The sequence below is a fragment of the Ranitomeya variabilis genome, chromosome 2 (assembly GCF_051348905.1).
Source record: "Ranitomeya variabilis isolate aRanVar5 chromosome 2, aRanVar5.hap1, whole genome shotgun sequence".
NCBI classification, from domain to species: domain Eukaryota; kingdom Metazoa; phylum Chordata; class Amphibia; order Anura; family Dendrobatidae; genus Ranitomeya; species Ranitomeya variabilis.
Window position 1 is genome coordinate 170,109,742 of NC_135233.1, and position 27,056 is coordinate 170,136,797.

At 43.0% G+C, this 27,056-nt stretch overlaps 1 protein-coding gene across 2 annotated transcripts in view; it reads right to left on the reverse strand.

Moving 5' to 3' along the window:
• Window positions 1–27,056, reverse strand: part of SMYD3 (SET and MYND domain containing 3) — a 1,191,717-nt gene that overhangs the window by 367,644 nt on the left and 797,017 nt on the right. For both annotated transcript variants that reach the window (XM_077283161.1, XM_077283160.1), the window contains one exon: window positions 18,964–19,066. In XM_077283161.1, the coding sequence (XP_077139276.1) occupies window positions 18,964–19,066 (103 nt within the window). The remainder of the gene's footprint in view (window positions 1–18,963; window positions 19,067–27,056) is intronic.

The following is a 27,056-nucleotide window of genomic DNA, read 5'->3' on the forward strand; positions in this document are numbered from 1 at the left end:
TCATGACAACCAGAGGTCTCCTGGAGACCTCTATGGTTGTCACTGCCAAAATTGCTATGAGCGCCACCAGGTGGTTGGCACTCATAGCAAGTGAGTAATTCTACTACATAGAGGCGATCTGAGCATCGCCTCTATGTAGCAGAGCCGATTGGGCTATGGCAGCTTCTAGTCTCCCATCGAGACTATTGAAGCATGCCAAAAGTAAAAAAAAAATTAAAAAAAATATAAAAAAAATAAAAAAATATAAAAGTTAAAATCACCCCCCTTTCGCCCCATTCAAAATAAAACAATAATAATAAAAAAAATCAAACATACCCATATTTGGTATCACCGCATTCAGAATTGCCTGATATATCAATTAAAAAAGGATTAAACTGATCATTAAACGGCGTAGTGAGAAAAAAAGTCAAAACGCCAGAAATACGTTTTTTGGGTCGCCGTGACATTGCATTAAAATGCAATAACGGGCGATCAAAAGATCGTATCCGTACCAAACTGGTATCATTAAAAACGTCAGCTCAGCATGCAAAAAAAGCCCTCCCCAACCCGAGATCACGAAAAATGGAGACGCTACGTGTGTCGGAAAATGGCGCAATTTTTTTTTTTTTTAACAAAGTTTGGAATTTTTTTCACCACTTAGATAAAAAAGAACCTATACATCTTTGGTGTCTATGAACTCGTAATGACCTGGAGAATCATAATGGTAGGTCAGTTTTAGCATTTAATGAACCTAGTAAAAAAGCCAAAAAAAAAAGTGTGGGATTGCACTTTTTTTTTGCAATTTCACCGCACTTGGAATTTTTTTTCCTGTTTTCTAGTACACAACATAGTAAAACCAATGGTGTCATTCAAAAGTACAACTCGTCCTGTAAAAAACAAGCCTTCACATGGCCCTTTTGACAAAAAAAAAAAAGGTTATGGCTCTGGGAAGAAGGGGAGCAAAAAATGAAAGTGCAAAACCAAAAATACAACTGGTCGTTAAGGGCTTAAATTTTGTGATGTTGATAGTCTTTATGCAAAACTTAGCCAGCACAACTTAGTCTTTAATAGCAGTGACTGGAGCTGGCTCTAATTGCTACTGTTTAATCATCTAAATGCCATTGCCTGTCACTGACCTGGCTCAAGACCCCACTAGCTGCTATCACCACAATACTGTGAAGTGCAGTCTTGGGCTGGGCTTCATAGGATGGAGAGTGTCAGTTCTATTCTAAACTATTAAATCACTCCCTTTTCCAGTTCAAAAAAAATAAATAAACAGTCCATAAGAGACTGATCTTTGAAAATATACAATTATTTAACCCATATGTTGAAACTTCAAAATTGATTGAAATTATTTTTGGTCACATTATCAAAATATGTGAAAATATAAAAAATATAAAAAAATATATAAAATGGTCTCAATAAGAACTATGGCTCAATGCATAAAAAACAGCATACAGCTCCATCGACAGAAAATATATATATATGGGTCTAAGGAACATGGCCGTATTTGCCACTAGGCACTCGAGGGCACGGGACGATGCGGGGTGGTGGCACCTGAGCAGGGTTGTGGGCTTTTGGTTTTTTTTATAAATTCCGGGCCGGGGTCACCTAAAACGCCCCCCCGGCCGCTTGCCTCCTTGAAGACATCATACAGTATGAATCATACTGTATGATTCATACTCACTTACTCCAGCGATGCCTCCTGGTCTGGTCTCAGCAACGGCAGCTCGTCCTGTGTGAGCGGTCACGTGGTACCGCTCATTAAGGTAATGAATATGGACGCATATTCATGACCTTAATGAGCAGTACCACGTGACTGCTCACACAGGACGAGAGTGCTGCCCCGGGACAGAGGTGGAGGAATCTGTTCTGAGCGGTGTAGAAAAGGTGAGTATGATGACAGCCAGGGAGGACGGGGGAGGATGAAGGAGGACGGGGAACCGATGAGCCATACAAGATGGGAGCGGTGGGGAGTCGATGAGCCATGCAAGATGGGAGCCGATGAGCCATGCATACAGGGGGGGATAGGAGATGAGCCAGAGCCACCCATGCATACAGGGAGGGGGAGATGAGCCACGCATACAGGGAGGGGGGGAGATGTCTGAGCCATCCATGCATACAGGGAGGGGGAGATGAGCCACGCATACAGGGAGGGGGGAGATGAGCCACGCATACAGGGAGGGGGGGAGATGAGCCACCCATGCGTATAGGGAGGGGGAGATGAGCCACACATACAGGGAGGGGGGAAGATGAGCCACACATGCATACAAGGAGGGGGAGATGAGCCACGCATACAGGGGGGGAGGTGAGCCACCCATGCATACAGGGAGGGGGAGATGAGCCACGCATACAGGGAGGGGGTGATGACAAGCCACCCATGCATACAGGGAGGGGGAGATGAGCCACGCATACAGGGAGGGGGGAAGATGACGAGCCACGCCACCCATGCATACAGGGAGGGGGAGATGAGCCATGCATACGGGGGGGGAGATGAGCCACCCATGCATACAGGAGGGGGGAGATGAGCCATGCATACAGGAGGGGAAGTCGGGAGAGATGAGCCATGCATGATGGGAGCAGGGAGCCGATGAGCCATGCATACAGGGAGGAAGGGGAGATGAGCCATGCATACAGGGAGGGGGGGAGAGATGAGCCATGCATGATGGGAGCGAGGAGCCGATGAGCCATGCATAGGGGAAAGATGAGCCATGCATGCAGGATGGGAGGGGGGTGGGCCATTATACAGTGTGCATAGAGCATCATGTGGGGTCATTATACAGTATTGAGCATCATGTGTGGCCATTATACAGTATGGAGCACTGTGTGGCCATATTTTTTTTGTTTATAATTATTGTTTATGAAACAGTGTGATCAGCAGTGCTAAATGGGTGTGGTTGGGACGTGGATATGGGTGTGACTAGTTATGAAATGGGTGGGGTCAGAGGCGTGGCCTAAAATCTGCCATTATACCTCTTTCCCTTCTTCAAAAGTTGGGAGGTATGGTACCGCATTTGCCAGATCACGGCAAGTGCCGCAAATCCCATAGGGAATGAATTAGGCCAAACGCAGTGTTGTTGTTAAGTGATCCGTTACACGGCAGATGCAGAAAAACTGCCCGATCTGCTGTAAAAGACGACTTTCACATCAGCTATTCTTGCCAAAGTCACTGCCGATAGTGTCATAGTCACCAAAGGGGGAGGCAGCACTAAAAGTGCCTAGGACAGCAGAAACTCTAAATACGGCCCAGCTAAGGAAACAGCAACACAAATTTGAAGCTCTGAGGTTGTGGGTTGTAATAATCACGAAGGAAGGTTAACGGTGCAACTATTATTAATTTCTTACATCCATGATTTTAAAACAACTCCAAGTAGATGGCCAAAATACATTGCCCCCAGTCCACAAGATTTCCCGACTTTTGGTTGGCCCACAGATTTTGTATATCCCGCCAGTATAGTTTGTAGTCAGTCCACGCTTCTCTAGACCTCAGGTAACACAACTGAAGACCATTTATCCAGTAGCAACAATCCCTTAAGTAAGTTGCTATGCAAATTGCCTCTTCAGAGAGAAAGATCACTTGAACTCTGTAGAGCCACCTATTGGAAGCAGCGGTCCTACAAGTCACAATCAACCATTTAAGGAGTCTTGCAATATAACTTAGGATATTGCAAGACTTGTTAAAGGGTTGATTGTGAATTGTAGGATAGCTGCTTTCAACCGGTGGCGCTATAGAGTTCAAGTCCTCTTTCTTAGGCAATTTGCATATTAAAGTTCCCAGAGGACCATTGCACAGTAAATAAGCCTCTTTACCTTGACATAACAGGGCTGGTATGTCTAAGGGGTAAAGTTTCTCTTCTTTGTGGAGAGTGACATAAGAAAGTTGCTAAAATCCAGACAAGTCCCTCAATAGTAGCACGTGTGTCCAGCCCAGTCAGCAATCAATCTCCAAACTCCATAGGCCATCCAGCCATGTGCTCCAGGACCTCATCCTAGATCCTCTCCTTTCAATGTCATTATCCCATCTCCCTGACTAAACATGTGGCTTCTTCACCCGAGGTACACACCCTCCCCCTTAAACATTTGCGGTTAGATCGAAGAATGAAGAATATTCCAGCAGCCCATCACCTGGAATTTCATGTGACCCCCTGTGGTGACGGCTCCCCTGGGTCTACTATTCCCATCAACACAGTGTGCCTAGTGGCTGGGAGAACAATTGCCTGAGGCCCATGAGATACTGACGATATTAATAGAATGATAGCTTTACATTTACCTTTAGCAATCTCCTATCTGTTCTTATGTATACATAAGATCCAACTAGCACGTCTACCTCTGCTTGCTGTCACTGAATGGAAATATTGATTGCTGAGGCTGAACTGACGAACAAGTGAATCTTTAATCAAACACCACAAGAAAATCTCTAATAAAACACAACAGTAATATTGATGTAACCGTGATCCATGCTCCAGTCTACATGTATTGGTCCAGTTGTCTTTAGTAAGTGGCCAGCTACTCACAACAAACAAGATTATCGCTTTGCAAAGTTCAGAATTTTTTTTAACCACTACAATTTAAAAAATGTTAAAAAATCCTTATAAATTTGGTATTGCCATAATTGCATTCACCTGGAGAATAATATAGTCAATTCATTATTACAAAACTGTTAGGCCAGGGTCACACTAGAGAGAAATGGGGACGAATGAGAGGCGCAAAAACAACGCATTGCACACGGACAAATGTTTCTCTATGGGGCAGCTCCTATCTGCTGTATATTTCTCGGCCGTATTTTACGGGCTGAGAAAATCGCAGCATGCTGCGATTGTCAGCGTATTCCGCGAAAAATACGTCAATGAAAGTCTATGGGGGCGAGAAAAATACGGAATACACACAGACCAAGAGTGTGACTTGTGAGAAATTTGCACCAGTATTCTATAGAAAAGCCAGTAATTCAGTGCGGTGTATAGTAAAATCATACTGACAGGTTAGAATAGAATAGATAAAATTAATGTCTACACAGAGTGTATATGTGTATATATGTATGTATATGTATATGTATATATATATATATATATATATATATATATATATATATATATATATATATATATATATATATATACAGTGGGGCAAAAAAGTATTTAGTCAGTCAGCAATAGTGCAAGTTCCACCACTTAAAAAGATGAGAGGCGTCTGTAATTTACATCATAGGTAGACCTCAACTATGGGAGACAAACTGAGACAAAAAAATCCAGAAAATCACATAGTCTGTTTTTTTATCATTTTATTTGCATATTATGGTGGAAAATAAGTATTTGGTCAGAAACAAAATTTCATCTCAATACTTTGTAATATATCCTTTGTTGGCAATGACAGAGGTCAAACCTTTTCTGTAAGTCTTCACAAGGTTGCCACACACTGTTGTTGGTATGTTGGCCCATTCCTCCATGCAGATCTCCTCTAGAGCAGTGATGTTTTTGGCTTTTCGCTTGGCAACACGGACTTTCAACTCCCTCCAAAGGTTTTCTATAGGGTTGATATCTGGAGACTGGCTAGGCCACTCCAGGACCTTGAAATGCTTCTTACAAAGCCACTCCTTCGTTGCCCTGGCGGTGTGCTTTGGATCATTGTCATGTTGAAAGACCCAGCCACGTTTCATCTTCAATGCCCTTGCTGATGGAAGGAGGTTTGCACTCAAAATCTCACGATACATGGCCCTTTCATTCTTTCATGTACCCGGATCAGTCGTCCTGGCCCCTTTGCAGAGAAACAGCCCCAAAGCATGATGTTTCCACCACCATGCTTTACAGTAGGTATGGTGTTTGATGGATGCAACTCAGTATTCTTTTTCCTCCAAACACGACAAGTTGTGTTTCTACCAAACAGTTCCAGTTTGGTTTCATCAGACCATAGGACATTCTCCCAAAACTCCTCTGGATCATCCAAATGCTCTCTAGCAAACTTCAGACGGGCCCGGACATGTACTGGCTTAAGCAGTGGGACACGTCTGGCACTGCAGGATCTGAGTCCATGGTGGCGTAGTGTGTTACTTATGGTAGGCCTTGTTACATTGGTCCCAGCTCTCTGCAGTTCATTCACTAGGTCCCCCCGCGTGGTTCTGGGATTTTTGCTCACCGTTCTTGTGATCATTCTGACCCCACGGGGTGGGATTTTGCGTGGAGCCCCAGATCGAGGGAGATTATCAGTGGTCTTGAATGTCTTCCATTTTCTAATTATTGCTCCCACTGTTGATTTCTTCACTCCAAGCTGGTTGGCTATTGCAGATTCAGTCTTCCCAGCCTGGTGCAGGGCTACAATTTTGTTTCTGGTGTCCTTTGACAGCTCTTTGGTCTTCACCATAGTGGAGTTTGGAGTCAGACTGTTTGAGGGTGTGCACAGGTGTCTTTTTATACTGATAACAAGTTTAAACAGGTGCCATTACTACAGGTAATGAGTGGAGGAAAGAGGAGACTCTTAAAGAAGAAGTTACAGGTCTGTGAGAGCCAGAAATCTTGATTGTTTGTTTCTGACCAAATACTTATTTTCCACCATAATATGCAAATAAAATGATAAAAAAACAGACAATGTGATTTTCTGGATTTTTTTTTCTCAGTTTGTCTCCCATAGTTGAGGTCTACCTATGATGTAAATTACAGATGCCTCATCTTTTTAAGTGGTGGAACTTGCACTATTGCTGACTGACTAAATACTTTTTTGCCCCACTGTATATATATATATATATATATATATATATATTATATATAGAGCTATATAGCAGAAAAGCCGGTAATTCAATTGCCGGCTTTTGCTATCTCCTTAACAAACCCGACAGGATATGAGACATGGTTTACACACAGTAAACCACCATTTCATATCTGTTATATTTTTACATATTCCTTACTAATAATGTTAGTGGTGTGTGTGTGTGTGTGTGTGTGTGTGTGTGTGTGTGTGTGTGTGTGTGTGCAAAATTTGGGAGCTCTAGGTGTTAAAATGAAGGGTTAAATCACGGAAAAAAATGGTGTCCCTCCAGGGTGGGAAAGCCAGTGACTGAAGGCAGATATTAATAGCCTGGAAAGGGACCATGTATATTGCCCCCCCCCCCCGGCTAAAAACATCTGCCTCTAGCCACCCCAGAAAAGGCGCATTGTAAGATGCGCCTATTCTGGCACTTAGCCACTCTCTTCCCACTCCCGAGTAGCGGTGGGATATGGGGTAATAAGGGGATAATGTCACCTTACTAATGTAAGGTGACATTAAGCCAGGCTAATAATGGAGAGATGTCAATAAGACACCTATCCATTATTAATCCAATAGTAATAAAGGGTTAAAAATACACACACACACACACACATTATGAATAAAGTATTTTAATGAAATAAACACATGGGGTTTTAATATCTTTATTGTACGTTCAATCCAACTCACGACCCTCATCTTCTGAAAAAAGGAAAATAAAAAAGCAACAATATCCCATACCTGTCCGCTGCAGTCATGTCCCACGATGTAAATCCATCTGAAGGGGTTAAATACATTTACAACCAGGAGCCTGATAATGCAGCCGCCTCTGGCTGTAGAAACTGGGGAATGAATGGAATACAGCTTCGTTGACTTGCGTTGCCATCATAGAAGCTGCACCCCCCTGGTGGCATAAACTCATATGAACTCTAAACCTAAAGAAGAGAAGTATACACCCCAAAATATAATACAAGAAATTTTATTGATGAAACTCAATTAAAATACAAGCCACTGTATATACAATAAAGGGGGAACGAAGAACCCTGAGCAGAGTGACCTCCAACCACCAGAAAAAAATTCAGTAACACAGGTAACTATGCACACACTACCAAAAATAGCCATTAAGTACAACCAAAAGCTGTAAAAAAAAATCATTATAAAATACCAACCCAGTGGAGGATTTATAGAAAAATACAGGGTTTACAAAAAATATAATAAATACATGTATATTAGTGGCGCCCTGTTACAAAATATACAAGATCTACCTTGAGTGTGAACTCTTAAAAAATGTATGATTAAAAGTTATATTATGCACAAGAAGTAAAGGGCAGGTGTGCCCAATGAAAGAAAAGTATTTAAAGTGCGGTGCTTAAAAGTACATAAGAGCTATTAAAGCCTGAGGTCACACAAAACAGATCTTTGCTGCAGGAAATGCTGCCAGTACCTGTATAAGTAGAGGTGCTTGAGAGGGATACCCCGACGCGCGGAGAAAAAAATCGCATCGATACGTTAGGTCTGATCCCGGCCTTAGACACTTGTTCCGGGTCTGGCTCTGTTCCTTCTGCCTCGCTCCGCTGACCTTTGTTCTGCTCCACGTTGAGCTTTTCAGGTTACCCGTGTGAAATAATTGCCCTAAACCTGTTAAGTCCCTTTAAGACAGACATCTGTGTCTTTGGATTGTTATCCTAGACTTTAGTGCGTTACTGCTCTCATCCTGTGCACACGGTGGTAACTTGCTTCTGTTCCTGCTTCTGACTTTGCAATCATCCATCTGCTACCACAAACACCAAAGGGTGTCTCGTGCTCTCTCCCCACATGTCAGCTGCACAGACACCCGAGGTCTGTGTGCCCAGCTGGACCTGGGGCTTAGCAGGTTCACATTACAAAGTGAGCCTTACAAACACAATGAATGTCGCGAAAACAAAGCCCAAAAAACAATATGCAAATTTGTGAGATTGCGGGTTTTTTTTCACCATTTCATGCCACTTTTTCCTGTTTTTCAATATAATGGCATCATTCAAAACCACAACCACAAAAACAAACCATCATATGGCTAGGGTGACAGAAAAACAGAATAGTTATGGCTCTTGAATGAACAGGAGTAAAATACAAAAGTGCAAAATAAAAAAAATTGCTATGTTTTGAAAAGGTTAAAAAAAGGATAAAAAGATAAAGGCCACGTTATAAGTAAAGCCAGCTTGACATACTGGTCTGGTTGCGGAGACAGTCATTTTAACGTCAGCCTATTTGATGTGGCTACATTCCTTAGACTATATTGGTATTTACAACAAATCAAACACAAGTAATACTAATAAAACATTTCATAATGAGGAAAGCATGCAATGATACTGGGAATTTCATTCTTTTCAAACCATTTTAATGGTTTATTTAATATGCTTTGTACATTCCTTCAACAGTAGTTCAAGGACATTGTGCTTAGTGGCTGGTAGCTTGGACATAGCTGGAAGGCTCTGCTGACATCATGTCCAGGCACATTTGGCAGGAACCTTTGAGGCGTGTGGTTAAACATATGCTCCAGAAATCTGCATCTCTGAGGCAATACAGTTGCCTGTAGCTATGTCCAAGCTACCAGCCACTAAGCACAATGTCCTTGAACTACTGTTGAAGGAATGTACAAAGCATATTAAATGCCATTGCCATCTAGTTGGCATATGCTTGGCTAATAGAAGACACACAAAATATGCTGTACACCAGGAGCATTCCCTGACACCACACATGCTAGTGCTCAGGGCTGGTTTTAGACAAAGTAAGGCCCTTGACAAAAATTTAAAGTAGGTGTCATGTGACCGTAGATAATAATAATAATAATAACACTTTATTTATATAGCACCAACATATTCCGCAGTGCTACAGTTCATATACAAGTCATAAGTAACAACGTTAAAGATAATACAATAAGTTAAGCAAAGATAATGCATGGCTAGTAGAGCTGGGCGGTGTTCGAGTCGAACTGTTCGCCAATTTCAAATTCGAGCTGTTTTGGGCGGTGTTCGAGTCGTTCGACGAACCCGAACAATTTGCTTAAAATTCGGCTGTTCGAGTTTCTGTTCGATAACTGTTCGTTCACCAAACGCCTAGCTTGATTTGCACATTAAAACTGTTTATCATTGTTAATAGACTGTTTCAGTGTATAGTGGGCGGGCGGGGGGGGGATAGATCTGTGCTGAAATAACGCCGATCTCCATATTTTTTTCTTTCCCGCATTTATAGAGGGGCGATGCAGTCTCTCAACCTATCAGCAGTGCACACACACACAGCAATATGCATGTGATGCAGACAAGCAAGGGCATGTGTCATTGGCTGTGTATGTCACATGTCCTTGCCCTATAAGAACCAGCCATTTGCCCCGTCGCCACCATTTCCTCACTGCTGCACCTTAGTGTTAGACAGCACCGCTGCTGCTGTGGGCGCTATACAGACTAAGAGTGTTTTTTTGGAGCAAATTGTCAGAGAGATAGGTTTAGGGAGTTGGGAGGAGTCGGGACTAGTTGTAATATCAGCCCTTTTCAGGGTAGGTTACAGCAGTTCATAGCACTGTTTGCCAGGCAGGTCTGAGCCAGTGCTGCGCAAGTGTTTGTCACAGCATTTGGTGTAATCTAGCTCAGCCAATCCTTTTGGGCTAGTAGCATTGTCTGATAGTCATCTGAGTAGCCCGCCTGTGAAGCTAGCTACACCGCCTGTGTATCTCAATTTTTACTGCATCTAATCCAGTAAATCATTTTTGGGGTTTTGGGCTTAGTAGCAGTGTCTGCACGTCAGCAGAGTAGCCCGCCTGTGAAGCTAGCTACACCGCCTGTGGATCTCAATTTTTACTGCATCTAATCCAGTAAATCATTTTGGGGTTTTGGGCTTAGTAGTAGTGTCTGCACGTCAGCAGAGTAGCCCGCCTGTGAAACTAACTACACCGCCTGTGTATCTCTATTTTCACTGCATCTTACCAAGTTAATAGTTTAGGGCCTAGGAGCAGTGTCTGCATGTCAGCAGAGTAGCCCGCCTGTGAAACTAACTACACCGCCTGTGTATCTCTATTTTCACTGCATCTAATCCAGTTAATAGTTTAGGGCCTAGGAACAGTGTCTGCATGTCAGCAGAGTAGCCCACCTGTGAAACAAACTATACAGCCGGTGTATCTCAATTTTTACTGCATCTAATCCAGTTAATAGTTTTGGGCCTAGGAGCAGTGTCTGCACGTCAGCAGAGTAGCCCGCCTGTGAAACAAACTATACCGCCTGTGTATCTCAATTTTTACTGCATCTAATCCAGTTAATAGTTTTGGGCCTAGGAGCAGTGACTGCACGTCAGCAGAGTAGCCAGCCTGTGAAACAAACTATACCGCCTGTGTATCTCAATTTTTACTGCATCTAATCCAGTTATAAATTTTGGACCTAGGACCAGTGTCTGCACGTCAGCAGAGTAGCCCACCTGTGAAACAAACTATACCGCCTGTGTATCTCCATTTTCACTGCATCTAATCCAGTTAATAGTTTAGGGCCTAGGAGCAGTGTCTGCATGTCAGCAGAGTAGCCCGCCTGTGAAACTAACTATACCGCCTGTGTATCTCTATTTTCACTGCATCTAATCCAGTTAATAGTTTAGGGCCTAGGAGCAGTGACTGCACGTCAGCAGAGTAGCCAGCCTGTGAAACAAACTATACCGCCTGTGTATCTCAATTTTTACTGCATCTAATCCAGTTATAAATTTTGGACCTAGGACCAGTGTCTGCACGTCAGCAGAGTAGCCCGCCTGTGAAACAAACTATACCGCCTGTGTATCTCCATTTTCACTGCATCTAATCCAGTTAATAGTTTAGGGCCTAGGAGCAGTGTCTGCACAGCAGCAGAGTAGCCCGCCTGTGAAACTAACTACACCGCCTGTGTATCTCTATTTTCACTGCATCTAATCCAGTTAATAGTTTTGGGCCTAAGAGCAGTGTCTGCACTGTCCGACGAGCACTGGTGCAATACGTTATGACGTATAGCCTGGGCCAACGAGATCAAGAGGTGGGGCAAATCACGCTGCAGGAGTGGTCTCAGATCAGGGACCTATGCACCCTTCTGCACAGTTTTGAAATAGCAATGAAGATGTTTAGTGCTGACGATGCCATTATCAGCATGACCATTCCAGTGATTTATATGCTGGAGACCACCTTATACAGTGTTCGGAGTCAGGTGGTGGAACAAGAGGAGGAGGAGGAACAGGAGGAGTCGTATGCGGAAGGGATCATATCCCAAGGTCAAGAAGGTTGGCAGCACCAAGGCGGCTGGCATTGGAGGCTGGGGGAGAGGGATTACCGAGGGCGCATGGTAGCAGCCAAACTGTTGAGGAAGGTGCAGGAGGCGAGGAAGAAGTGGAGGACGAACTGGCGCTGGACATGGAAGACTCATCAGATGAGGGAGACCTTGATCAAATTTCTGTTGTGCGAGGTTGAGGGGAGAGGGCAGACGAAGGAAGCATGATTCTCACCTCGCCACCACCAAGACAACAAGGACTTGGTCCTCCTTGATGTGCAAGACACATGAGTGCCTTCTTGCTGCACTACCTGCAACATGACCCTCGGATTGTCAGAATTCGAAGTAATGCCGACAACTGGGTTTCCACACTCTTAGATCCTCGGTACAAAAGCAAATTTGGCGAAATAATTCCTGCCATAGAAAGGGATTCACGCATGCAGGAGTATCAGCGGAGACTGTTACAGAATCTAACATCTGCTTTTCCACAAAACACCAGTGGTGCACGTAGTCAATCTCTGAGTTCTAACTTGCCAACCGTGGGACTATCGAGTCATCACTCTAACCGTAACAGTAACATCGTATCTGGTGGTAACAGCATTTTTTTCCAATCGTTTCCAGATTTTTTTAGACCATCCTTTGCAAGGCCACAGGAGACAAGAAGTCTGACGCACAGCCAACGCCTAGAGAGGATGGTACAAGAGTATCTCCAAGTTAACATCGATGCCATGACTGTGGAACTGGACCCTTGCTCATTTTGGGCTTCCAATCTTGAAAAATGGCCTGAGCTCGCCACTCACGCCTTGGAGATCTTGTTGTGCCCAGCAGCCAGCGTTCTCTCTGAACGGGTGTTCAGCGCTGCTGGTGGTGTGCTGACAGATAAGCGCACGCGGCTGTCCAGTGACAATGTAGACAGACTAACGTTCATCAAGATGAACAAATCCTGGATCTGCAAGGACTTTTCTACCCCTGTGTCATCTTGGGGAGACTAAAAGCTTGATGATTTTTGAAAATCACCTCACCAACTGTTTTAAAAAACTCTGGCAAAATTTATGCCACTTAAGTGGAGACTCTTATTTAGTACCCTTGCTGAGTTTTACATGACGTTGCCATTGTCAATTCCAGGTGGGTGGGGTTATCTGCAGAGTTGTTTACTCATATTATGGCCTGGGATTCAGAGGTCTGCTCCAAAGCTTCAGTGTCTGCTAGTCAGCAGAGTAGCCCAGCCACCCACCGCCTGTTTACCCAAGTACTATTTTGTAACGGCATCTAGCCCAGGAAATCCTTTTGGGCCTAGTAGAATTTAGTGCTACTCAGCAGCGTACCCCACCCATGAAGCAAGCTACACCGCCTGTTGATCTAATTACTAATTTTTAACTGCATCTAGCCTTGGAAATCGTTTTGTACCTATCAGCATTTTGTGCTACTCAGCACAGCACCCCACCCATGAAGCAAGCTACACCGCCTGTTTACCCAAGTACTATTTTGTAATGGCATCTGGCCCAGGAAATTCTTTTGGGCCTAGTAGAATTTGGTGCTAATCAGCAGTGTAATTCACCCATGAAGCAAGCTACATCGCCTGTTTACCTAACTACTATTTTGTAACGGCATCTAGCCCGGGAAATCCTTTTGGGCCTAGTAGAATTTAGTGCTACTCAGCAGCATACCCCACCCATGAAGCAAGCTACACCGCCTGTTTACCTAAGTACTATTTTTAACGGCATCTGGCCCAGAAAACCCTTTTGGGCCTAGTAGAATTTGGTGCTACTCAGCAGCGTACCCCACCCATGAAGCGAACTACACCGCCCGTTTACCTAACTACTATTTTGTAACGGCATCTGGCCCAGGAAATCCTTTTGGGCCTAGTAGCAATTGCTGCTACTCATGAGAGTAGTAAACAAACCTAGGGGGGTGCCTTTCCCTAGTAGCCTAACACTTGTCAGTACCCTACCTGCCAGCTGAGGTTGGCACCCTGACCTGTGCAATGGCGCCCCCACTCCTCGACGGCTGTCCCAATGATGGTAACCCTAGCAGAAAAAATCAAAACCCTTGGTGTCGTAGGGCACTGAAAGACGTGAGAGCGTAGTGAGCCACAAAAAAAACAACAAAAAACCACACACCACAAAGGGGATTATCTTAGGGATATAATAATCGAATACTAGATAGCTTAATTTTAGGCTGCCCTGAAACCAACACAAATGTATCGCCTGTAAGTCTTAATCAGGCTATTCAATCTCAATAAAGTACCATATATTGCACAAATGCCCATATTCACAAAGACTACTCCCCAAAGTGATGTCCTGGTTCACACACTTTTTAAATGATAGGGTCATGAAGCAAACACACTTGTTTCTCTGGCTTCAAGATACTCTGACCCACAGTCTGAAAAAAGAGGCAAATCCCTCAATTTGACAAATACTTTAAACTCACATTGCAGTGAATAGGCATACAAAAACAAATCAGTCTCATAGTTTATAGCTCGACGCGTTTCTCCTCCCAACGGAGGTTCATCACACGCACCAGGTATGTACCTTCCAGATTCAGGCACTGAATCTGGAAGGTACATACCTGGTGCGTGTGTCCTGCATCATGATGGACAACACAAAGCTAAGTAGCGGTCTCTGATAATATTGCTAAATGTGCTCCTAAGAACCTCCGTTGGGAGGAGAAACGCGTCGAACTATGAACTATGAGACTGATTTGTTTTTGTATGCCTATTCACTGCAATGTGAGTTTTAAGTATTTGTCAAATTGAGGGATTTGCCTCTTTTTTCAGACTGTGGGTCAGAGTATCTTGAAGCCAGAGAAACAAGTGTATTTGCTTCATGACCCTATTATTTAAAAAGTGTGTGAACCAGGACATCACTTTGGGGAGTAGTCTTTGTGAATATGGGCATTTGTGCAATATATGGTACATTATTGAGATTGAATAGCCTGATTAAGACTTACAGGCGATACATTTGTGTTGGTTTCAGGGCAGCCTAAAATTTAGCTATCTAGTATTCGATTATTATATCCCTAAGATAATCCGCTTTGTGGTGTGTGGTTTTTTTTTTGTGGCTCACTACGCTCTCACGTCTTTCAGTACCCTACGACACCAAGGGTTTTGATTTTTTCTGCTAGGGTTACCATCATTGGGACAGCCGTCGAGGAGTGGGGTCGCCATTGCGCAGGTCAGGGTGCCAACCCCCGCTGATAGGTAGGGTAAGTGTGAGGGACAGTTTTTTACCCACATACCTTAAACCCTCATCGCAAAACCACACATTACATTTTTCTTTTCCCTTCCTGATAGGGTCCATTAGATCAGGAGGGACAGTCGACGGTGAGCGGGGGCGCCACTGCGCAGGATTAGGGTGCCAACCTCCGCTGGCAGGTAGGGTACTGACAAGTGTTAGGCTACTAGGGATAGGCACCCCCCTAGGTTTGTTTTCTATTTTCAAGTGTCTATTTTGGTGATGGTTTTGCATACACTATGTTTTTTAGTAATTGTTAATAAAGAGATTTTTTAGTATTTTTGGGTTTTTTTCTGTGAGACTGTGAAATTGATAACTCCTTGATTATTGTTTTTTCTGTGATACTTTACTCATGAGAGTACCCCACCCATGAAGAAAGCTACACCGCCTTCTTTCTTTCTCAATGTAACCCCTCGGCTCTGGGGTGTCCACTCTCCCTCCAGCTCTCTCCTTCTTGCAGGTGGACTACCACGTGTTTTCACACTGTGGCGAATCTTTTGGGCCCAGGCATAAGAAGTCGTCGAGGTAACGGATAATATGTGCTGCCTTACAAACGTCCATGACAACACATTCGAGGAAGCAACTAAATGCCTCAAATAGTGAGCAGGATATGGAGCACCCCATGGGCAAACAGCGATCTATGTAGTATGCTCCTTCACAGAAGCAGCCCAATGGGAGGACACTATTCGGAGGCACAGGTAGTAACCGGAACGCCCCCTCAATGTCTGTTTTGGCCATTAGGGTGCCCCTTACCAACTTCTTGACCCGCCTGACTGCCTCGTCAAAGGAGGTACAGTACATAGTACTGTACTTGGTTCCGCGTCGATGTTGTCGTTTACTGACCTGTCTCTTGGATATGACAAATGGTGGATTAGTCTGAATGTATTGGGTTCATTTTTTGGCACAACTCCCAACAGGGGTACCACTACGTCTTCTAAGGAAAGTGTTCTGAATGGACCCGCCGCCATTCTACCTAAAGATATTTCTTTCTTTATTTTTTTTTGTCAAGACGTCTGGGTGTTGGTAGAGTGAGTTTAGATTTTTACTCCAGCCTTTCTTGATTTTAGAAGGGCATGACATGCCTATATCTGTGTCTCCTCCTTCTTTTACTCCTCCACCTCTTTTCTTTTCGCATGACTATATGTAGTTGTGACTTTTCCATGTGTTCGTTGTGTCTTCTGAGCAGTTTGTCAGCTTTTGGACACCTTTTAAGGTGTTTTCTATGTGTTTTCCATGTGTTTGTATGTGTTTGTGTTTGCCTGCCATTGGTTTCAATGGGGTTCGGCGGTGTTCGTCGAACATTCGACGAACAGTTCGTCGAACACGTCCCTGTTCGACGAACTGAACCCGAACACTAGGGAGGTGGCTCATCTCTAATCATAACCAAAGCATTTCTGCTTGATTGAAATGGTGACTTCTAAGTACTGGAGATATGGACTGTCTAGCTAAAGGCAAGGGTGTACATGTATACAAACAACTTGAGAGGGTGTAAAATAAAGGTGATGGATTCCCTTTATGTGGAGGCAAACAGTGCTGACTCTTAGGGTATGTGCCCATGTTCAGAATTTGCAGCTGAAAATTCATCTGTAATTCCTGATGTGTTGGCAGGAAGAACAATGTGTAAAATACACACGGTTTTGTCACATTTTGGTTGCGTTTTTTACATGCATTTTTTTGTGAATTTTTCTTCACTCATTAGAATGGGTGAAATCTGCAGAAAAATACTGAAAGAATTGACATGCTGCAGATATAAGAAGAACAAGATACACGGCACTCTATAGATTTGTGAGTAGAGGTGCTCAAGTAGGGTTTCCAGCCCCTTAAATCAAATGATGTATCAAAAAGCTTGGCACTCCATAATGCTTGTAGAAAATAAAGTCATTTATTTTACATCTGGACAAACAGATTAGCGGTAGCTCGTTTCTTGCTAAACGTTTTTGGCTAAACGTTTTCGGTCCTTTGTGGACCTTCCTCAGAGCAAGTTTATCTGGAGTGTAGGATCTGGACATTTAATCAGATGCATGAGTATACTGGCGATATATGTAGAAGCAAATTTCAGAGGCAGTAATGGAGACCGTGACTGTGAGCAGAATAAGCTGCTTGGGCATGCGATGTGCCCACACTGTGCACGTTCTGTTGCCTGGAGCGCTGGTGGCGTGCTGAGACGCTGAGGGAGGCGGGCTGCAAGTGTGGCTAGAACTTCCGGGTATTTAGCATTATTGAGTGCCAAGCTTTTTGATACATATGCTGCAGATATAAATCTACTCTAAATCTGCAAGGAAAAAATAAGCAACATGTGTGAGACGTCAGGAATCCAATTCACTTTGCTGGTACTAGGAAATCATTCAGGTTTTGTGACAAAAATGTGTGTACTCTCAAATTAAGTATATGCTCATAGGGTCTATTGTATATGGTTTTATAGGTTCTTGGGCTGAAGCTGAAGTGAGAAGCCGATACAGAAAAGTAAATGGTCAATTGAATGTTGCACTCCATTACTTGCATTTATTTTTATGCATACATCTTTCTACCTACAAGACAGAATAGAGGGGAGGTAAAGAGTAACTTATTAGTTTCTAAAACAAGTATTTTAAAAGTATGCATGTTGCTTTAGTGACTTTTCAAGATAAGCATGAAGCTGATTATATAGCAGTACTGAGCAGTGTAGCTATGAATCCAGCAATAAGGAGAGATAAAACAATCATTTGACCAGTAGTATGGTCTGTTTGTGTCAGTGACTCTTACTTTGCTCCTTTGAACCTCTCCATAAACCTCAAGAGATGGCTGAAATCTGACCCCTCAGTAAGCTAGCAGTCCAACTTGACTTGAGCCAGACTGATTGAAGCTACATTTATATAAGAATGATCAGTTTAGGAGGTAGAAAGAAAAGGCTCATAAGTCGAGAGAGAAAAATATTCCCTTGATAAGATACATTATAAAAATTCTTGTATTAGCTTGTACAATGGATCTATGTTTGTAGAAACAACAGTGACAATTCACCAGTCCTGATTTTAAACAAGTTTGTAAACGGATGTCATATTATTCTATGCTGCTACTATTAGTAACTCATGACATTATATTGATGTGTGGATGCTTTGTGATGTGTGAAGTCCTTTTACTTACAAGAAAAATATATACATTTCGTAATGTTCATGATGTAATGGTGCAGTAGAGTGTTTTTTTTGTTTGTTTTTTTTAATAAAGAAAAAACCCTATACATCTGAATGATTATATAATTAATATTGTCTGCTTTTTATCTGTGCAAGAAACTGCATACCATTCATTAGTCTTCTATGGCACATACATTTTACCTTCAGAAACATAGCATGACAACGCAAAAGAGAAAAACAGACGTTCACAGTTTATAAGTCAGTATTAAGGTTCTGCATTCTCATCATTTGTAAGATTTACTGCGGAAGAAGCATCTGTAATACACAGACCACTAGTGAATGATTGGTGGGCCTGACTCTCGGTTCTTTAATTGTTTTCTCAAATGTTAAAATTAAAATGAAATATGTGTGTGTGTGAACTCCAAAAAAAAAAGATGCACATACATTTCTCATGAATACATGTGATTTAGGGCCTGGGATGACATGGATATCCTAACAGCAGGTAAAGACAGTTTAATGCATTAACTTTTCTCGTGAGATATATGAATCAGGACTGATGGTCTAACCAGTCTGAGAATGAGGCAGCGCTTAGGAATGTAAATCGTTGGAAGTCAACCATTCCAGGTGTCTATGACAGAAGGGAGGACAAGTTAATTACTCTACCTCTTCCCCCTGCGGTATTTCCTTGACCGTGCGTAGGTGCAGGCGCGTTCCTTCAAACACAATCACACAGTTTGGATCACAACTGTGATTTAAAAGGGACATGCTGAAATAGGAAACATTAAAAACAAAGTTATTTATGCATAATTAAAGATTTTCTCTATTAACTCTATTTCTATATTATCTCATTAATATTGCTGTTGGAAATAGGGGATGCCATGCAGTCAATGTTGTAAAAGGGTTTGACCGGTCTAAAATGACAAGTCGAAATCACTCTATGTGACTGCCGACTTGTGAATCCTCACAACACAGGAACTGCGTGCTGTAAGGATTCTCTGGAGTCAGCGCCAAGAGTGGTCGTCAAATGACTGCAAGTATGCCATATGCATACTCCTGGCCACAATCCATCTAGACTGTTGCCGGCCTCACTCAATGCAAGTGTATAGCTGGAAACAGCCTAGTCGGATACTGGCTGGTAGTATGCATATCACATACTCACAGTCACATGACCGCCGCTCCCGGCGCTGACAGTGGAGAATCCTCAGAGTGTAGTTTGTACATTTTAATTCCATACCATTCCCTCTTACAGGACAGATATTGTTGGAATTTAAGCTTTTAATTAAAACAGATGCACAGAGATCTCACCAAATTTAGTGCTAAAGCGATCAACTACTGGTCGAAATTTATAATAGACAATGAAATGTGGAGTCATCTTATGTTGGTGTAGTAACAAAACATCATTTCTGCTGCATCTACAGAGGTTCGCCTAGCAAATGATGACATGAGAGTTTGGGTTAAAAACTGCCGACCATAAACATTTGTCTGGGCCACCAAGGAAACTTTTAAAAAGTTACAACTAAGCCTGCAGTGTGAAACTGAATTCCTGAACTGGACGATTTTTGGATGTTTGCCAAGAGCTAAATGAAGATTATCAGGGCTCGTTAGGGCCAGATTGGACTCATCCACTTCCATCTATTGCACTGTGCCATGAAATCAAAAGTTACACCTACACATACACATAGCAATACATTTTTTATTTTATTATTATTATTATACGTTTTTATAGCGCCATTTATTCCATGGTGCTTTACATGTGAAAAGGGGGGCAAATATAGACAAATACATTAAACATGAGAAAAAAACAAGGCACACAGGTACATAAGGAGGGAGGACCCTGCCCGCGAGGGCTCACAGTCTGCAGGGGATGGGTGAGGATACACTAGGAGAGGGTAGAGCTGGTTGTGTGGCGGTTCAGTAGGTTGAGGATCACTGCAGGCTGTAGGCTTGTCGGAAGAGGTGAGTCTTCAGGTTCCTTTTGAAGGTTTCAATGGTAGACGAGAGTCTGATGTGTTGGGGTAGAGAGTTCCAGAGTATGGGGGAAGCAAGGGAGATGTCTTGGATGCGGTTGTGGGAAGAAGAGAAGGAGATCTTGAGAGGATCCGAGGTTGTGTGTGGGTAAGTACCGTCAGACCATGTCACAGATGTATGGAGGAGATAGGTTGTGGATGGCTTTGTATGTCATTGTAAGGGTTTTGAACTGGAGTCTCTGGGCGATAGCAAGCCAGTGAAGGGCTTGGCATAGGGGAGAGGCTGGGGAATAGCGGGGAGACAGGTAGATTAGTCGGGCAGCAGAGTGTAGGATGGATTGGAGTGGTGCCAGAATGTTATAGGGGAGTACAGAGAGTAGGAGGTTGCAGTAGTCAAGGCGGGAGATGATAAGGGCATTCACTAGTGTTTTTGTGGTGTCGTGGTCAAGGAATGCAACAATCCGGGAAATATTTTTGAGTTTGAGATGGAAGGAGGAGGCAAGGGTTTGGATATGTGGCTTGAAAGAGAGTGCAGAGTCGAGGATCACCCCGGGGCACCGGGCATGTGGGACTGGGGAAAGTGAGCAGCCATTGACATTGATGGATAGGTCTGGTGGAGGGGTAGAGTGAGATGGGGAAAGATGATTAATTCTGTTTTGTCCATGTTCAGTTTTAGAAAGCGAGCAGAAAAGAAGGTCGAGATAGCAGACAGTGTGGGATTTTGTTAAGTAAGGAGGTGAGGTCAGGTCCAGATAGCCAGATCTGCGTGTCATCGGCGTAGAGATGATACTGCATACCGTGGGATTCTATGAGCTGTCCCAGGCCGAAGGTGTAGATGGAGAAGAGTAGGGGTCCTAGAACAGAGCCTTGAGGAACACCGACAGACAAGGAGTGAAGTGAGGAGGTGGCGTGGGGGAGGGAGACACTGAATGTTCGGTCTGTCATATATGACGAGATCGAGGATAGGGCCAAGTTTGTGATGCCAAGAGATGAGAGGATCTGTAGTAGAAGGGAGAGGTTCACAGTGTCAAAGGCAGAAGACAGGTCCAGGAGAAGGAGGACAGAGTAGTGTCGCTTGCCCTCGTCAGTTAGTAGGTCATTGGTGACTTTAGTTAGGACAGTTTCAGTTGAGTGATGGGGTCGGAATCCAGATTGTAACCGGTCAAAGAGAGAGCAGGAGGAGAGGTGGGAGGACAGTTCAAGATGGATGTGTTGTTCCAGTAATTTTGAGGCATAAGGGAGAAGAGATATTAGGCGATAGCTAGACACAGAGGATGGGTCGAGGGAGGGCTTTTTGAGGATGAGTGTGATCTTGGCATGTTTGAAGGCTGAGGGGAAGACACCTGTTGTGAGTGAGAGGTTGAAGAGGTGTGTTAGGGTTGGGATAAAGACCATGGCAAGGTTAGGGATGAGGTGGGACGGGAGCGGGTCAAGCGTGCAGGTGGTGAGGTGTGATCTTGACAGGAGAGTGGAGAGCTGATCTGCCATGGTGTAGAAGCTGGTTTTGGAGGATCAGGGTTGAGCAGCTAAGAGGGGCGTTGGGTGCTGTGGGCCAAAGCTTTCTCTGATCTTATCGATCTTCTGTTTAAAGAAGGAGGCAAAGTCTTCAGCAGAGGGGAGGGAGGGGGGTGCAGGGGGACGGAGTAGAGAATTGAAAGTGTTGAAAAGCTGTTTAGGGTTGTGAGACAGGGAGGATATGAGAGATGAGAAGTAAGTTTGTTTTGCGGCAGTGAGCGTGGACTTGAAGCTGGCAAGGGCCTGCGTTTTATGCAGTGAAGTGGTCAGCAGAGCCTGATCGCTTCCATCTCCGCTCAGCGATCCTGGAAGCCCGTCTCAGTTCTTTGGTCAGGCTGGTAAGCCAGGGCTGCCTGTTGAGTGTACGAGTTTTGCTATGCATGAGCGGGGTGGCCGAATCAAGTGTTGCTGTTATTGTGGTGTTATAAAAAGTGGCAGCAGCATGTGTCATGAAGGGAGGCTATGTCTGTAAGAGGGAGAAGGGACTCAGAGAGTGATTGTTGAGGTGTTTGAGATTTCTGCGAGGGTAAGTGCATTTGTGGAGTGGGGTTGCACACTAGGAGAGGAGAGGGAAGAGAATGTCAGTAGGTTGTGGTCAGACAGGGGGAGGGGTGAGTTAGTGAAATTAGTATGGGAGCAGAGGCGGGTAAAGATGAGGTCCAACGTGTGGCCATTTTTGTGAGTGGACCATTGAGTGAGGCTGAAGGAGGCAGTGAGAGATAAAAGTTTAGAGGCAGCTGAGGTGGAAGTGTCAATGGGGATATTGAAGTCACCCATGATGATAGTGGGGATGTCAGCAGAGAGGAAATAGTAGCCAGGTGGTGAAGTGGTTGAGAAAGGTGGAGATGGCTAGTTCTGGGGGGCGGTAGATGACAGCCAGCTGGAGGTAGGTGGGGGAATAGATGCGGACGAAGTGCACCTCAAACGAGGGAAGATTAGCGGAGGGTGGTAGCGGGATTGGAGTAAAGGAGCAGGTGTCAGACAGGAGCAAGCCAACCCCGCCACCACGTTTGTTGCTGGCACAAGGGGTGTGAGAAAGGTGGAGTCCGCCATGGGAAAGCGCAGCTGGAGAGGCTGAGTCAGAGGGGGTCAGCCAGGTTTCAGTGATGCCAAGGAAGAAGAGTTTGTTGGTGATGAAGAAGTCATGGATAAATGGCAGTTTGTTGCAGACATAGCGTGCGTTCCATAGTGCTCCAGGTAGGGGGGCTGGGGGAGTGGGGGCTGGATGAATTGGTATGAGGTCATCATGGTTGGGAAAATGTGCAGAGAATCATGGCAGGGGGTTAGAAATGAGTGTGGGGATGGGTTGAGGAGGGCCAGGATTTGGGGATACGTCACCAGAGAGTAGCAGATAGAGCATTAGAAGGTGGGAGCAGGATATTACATGATGGGGCCGTGTGTGTCTGAAGAAAAAGGATTGTATGTGGAGGAACAGTTCTGAGGAGAAGGTGAGATGGCTGGGGAGGATGGAGGAAGAACTGACTAGTTCTTTACTAGGTGGAGGGATTGCAGGAGATTGTAAGAAGGAAAGTAGTATGGGAGTGAAAGAAAAAAGAAACCGAAACATTGTATTCTGTTACCTTCCAGTCAATTCCAGTCCAATTCAGTCTAGTTCAAAGTAATTAAAAATATGTCATTTAAAAGATGGAATCTGAAAGATGCATGAATCAGACTACATCTGGAGCAGACTCCTGGATCCTTAAAACATATTACAAGTGATATGTTCATTGATCGAAGCAAAGTAAAAAATTATACCAACAGAATTTTTCCATTCTCACAGCAGAGCATCCCATATGAAGATGATTATATTAATAGCTCTGCAGTGAGGTTTTCCTGTCATCAGAGATTATTAGAATTGTTGCTGAAAGAATAGCTACAAAGCATTACAAGAATTAAAAAAAATAAGAGACTCTGGGTCTTGTTCCTAAACTAGTTGAAACATGTTTGCTTTAAAAACTTCAACACATTCTGTACACTCAGATCTGTTATCTGTCAATTTTAAAATAAGGGGTTTTCACGTTAATTATAACTCAAAAGCTCTGGAAATGTGATATTGTTCCAGAAACCAATCCAATAAAATCCATGTTCCCAAAGACAAATTTCCACCCTTTCTCAGCTTTGTAGTATTGCCAAACACAGTTAATATCCAGATGTATGGCACTTCTGTAGCAGGTAGAAACCACTTTGACAGGTTGTCCAAGACTTAACAATTGACAACCTATAATTGACCAAATGGTGTGTCCTGCAACGTACCCGAACAGAACCTCCTGACCAAACATGAGATATTGCCGTATCCATAAAAAAATGCATTACATTGCAAGGTGCATGTTCTCCTTATGAAAATGTTAATTTCGACTTTGTTTTAGATACAATTTTTAAGTAGAAAATGTAACACTATTATTTTCATCACAAACCAATGTTAGAAAAGTCTGTGAAAAACCTGTGGGTTGGATACCTAAGCTATTGCAATGCCCTGAATATGAGATAAGCAACATTGGCTATCAGGATAACTATACCACATTTCTAATTGGAGGTATTTGCGAATATTATTATTATTACACCTACTACATATTGGGGTAGGATTTTGGAAACTGGAATAGCCCTGTAATACAACCTTTGATGAATTTCTTAAACCATTCTATAGGTATAAAATGGAATCACTTTTGGTGTTTTTCTGCTGTTCTGGAACCTTGCTGACTTTGCAAGTAACCATCAGAAACTAAAACATCCAAACTTAAACCTTCAAAGTCAAATTGTATTTTTTCCATTCTAATCCCTGCCATGTTTCTAAACGGCGGTTTTTGTCCACATAAATTGACATACTTAGGAGAAATTGCATTACATATTGGTGGGTTCTTTAACTTCTATTAACCTCTTGGAGCTAAATCAACGTATTAGTGGAAAAAGTTGAATTTTTCATTTTCACAGCCCAATATTCTAAAAATCTGTAAATCAGTTTTGGATTCAAAATGCTGAGAATATTCCCTACATGAATTCATTTAAGGCAGTTGTTTCCAATATGGAGGACACTTGGTTTCTGCTGTTCTAGCATCTTTGGGGCTCTGCAAATGTCCCATGGTGTCCAGAAACTATCCCAGCCAAACTTATGCTCTAAAAAGTAAAAAGAGTTCCTTCCCTTCCAAACCCTGCCGTGTGCAGAAACAGTAGTGTAGAACCACATATGGGCTACTGCCACGTTTGTGAGAAATTGCGAAACAAATTATGAGGTACAGTTTTATCCTATTATTATTTATTATCATTTTGTCCTTTTCTGAAAATGAAAAATGTAAAGTTAAAGCAGCACTTTTTCTGGATAAAATGTAAGGTTAAATGTTTTTATTCCACATTGTGTCAATTCTTGCTAAGCACCTGAAAGGTTAACAAACCACATAAGTGCAATATTGAATAGTGTCAAACGTGCAGTTTTTAAAATGGCATCTTGTTTGGGGGTTTTATGACATAGAGGCCCCTCAAAATCACTTTAAACTGAAGTGAGTGAAGTGGTCCATGAAAAATAGGGTAATTTGCTTGAAAAGAAAAAAAATGCTGCTAAACCTTTAACCCCTTCCCGACATCTGACGGTATAGTACGTCACATGTCGGGACCCCCGCTTTGATGTGCGCTCCGGCGGTGAGCGCACATCAAAGCCGGGACATGTCAGCTGTTTTGAACAGCTGACATGTGCCCGCAATAGGCGCGAGCAGAATCGCGATCTGCGCGCGCCTATTAACTAGTTAAATGCCGCTGTCAAACAGAGACAGCGGCATTTAACTACCGCATCCGGCCGTGCGGCCGGATATGAGCGCATCGCCGACCCCCGTCACATGATCGGGGGTCGGCGATGCTCCTCCATTGTAACCATAGAGGTCCTTGAGACCTCTATGGTTACTGATTGCCGGTGGCTGTGAGCGCCCCCCTGTGGTCGGCGCTCACAGCACACCTGCAAATCTGCTGTGTAGCAGCGATCTTATGATCACTGCTGCATAGCAGAGCCGATCGGGCTGTGCCTGCTTCTAGCCTCCCATGGAGGCTATAGAAGCATGGCAAAAGTAAAAAAAAAAAAGTTTTTAAAAATGTGAAAAAAATAAAAAAAATATAAAAGTTTAAATCACCCCCCTTTCGCCCCAATCAAAATAAATCAATAAAAAAAAAACCCCAACCTACACATATTTGGTATCGCCGCGTTCAGAATCGCCCGATCTATCAAAAAAAAAAAGCATTAACCTGATCGCTAAATGGCGTAATGAGAAAAAAATTCGAAACGCCAGATTTACGTTTTTTTGGTCGCCACGACATTGCATTAAAATGCAATAACGGGCGATCAAAAGAACGTATCTGCACCAAAATGCTATCATTAAAAACGCCAGCTCGGCATGCAAAAAATAAGCCCTCACCTGACCCCAGATCACGAAAAATGGAGACGCTACGAGTATCGGAAAATGGCGCAATTTTGTTTTGTTTTGTTTTTTGCAAAGTTTGGAATTTTTTCTAAACTTTCAGAAAATGTTAAATATTTTCCAAAATAAATGCAAATCTGATGAACCAAAATATACAAAGAACAATGTATCACGAAAAAAACACTAGTATCAAAAGAAGCAATTCAACATTATTACCACATAAAGTGACACATGTCAGATTTGAAAAATGGGGACAAAATTGCTTTGGTTGTAAGGGTTTAAACATAAAAACTTGTTTTAACTAACGGATCATATTTTAATTACACATTTACTCTGAATATAAAAATAAGATTGAATAAAATCTACTAACTTAACTTTACTAAATAAAAGTAAAATTACATTTTGGAAAAATTCACTTTAATAAATTCTTTGAGGTAGAACAAAAATGTTAAAAATAATTTGGCTAAAGACAATGTAAGTGAATTTTGGACACAAATGAATTCTACGTCTGCTGTGAGATATTTACAATTCTAATTTAAGGCTTAAACTTTACAGTTCTAATGAAAATCTCTTTCCGCTGTATTCCGTGTATTACTGTAGGTCTGTGTTGCATGAAATATAAACTAATGCCCCCACTTTTACCTTTCAACTTGTTTCTATCTTTACTGAAAGGCACATGCTAAACTTAAACAAAAAGCCACCAGTTTAAGACTACATAAATAATTTCTTGAGCTGGTAATGAGGCATTCGGAGTACAAATTTAAAATCTTTTTTTCCTCATTTCCTTGCAATTTAACAGTGGAAGTAGTTTTCTACTGATAAACCCTGCTGACTACCTAAGAGCTAAAAAAAATAAAAATAACAATTTAGTCACTGT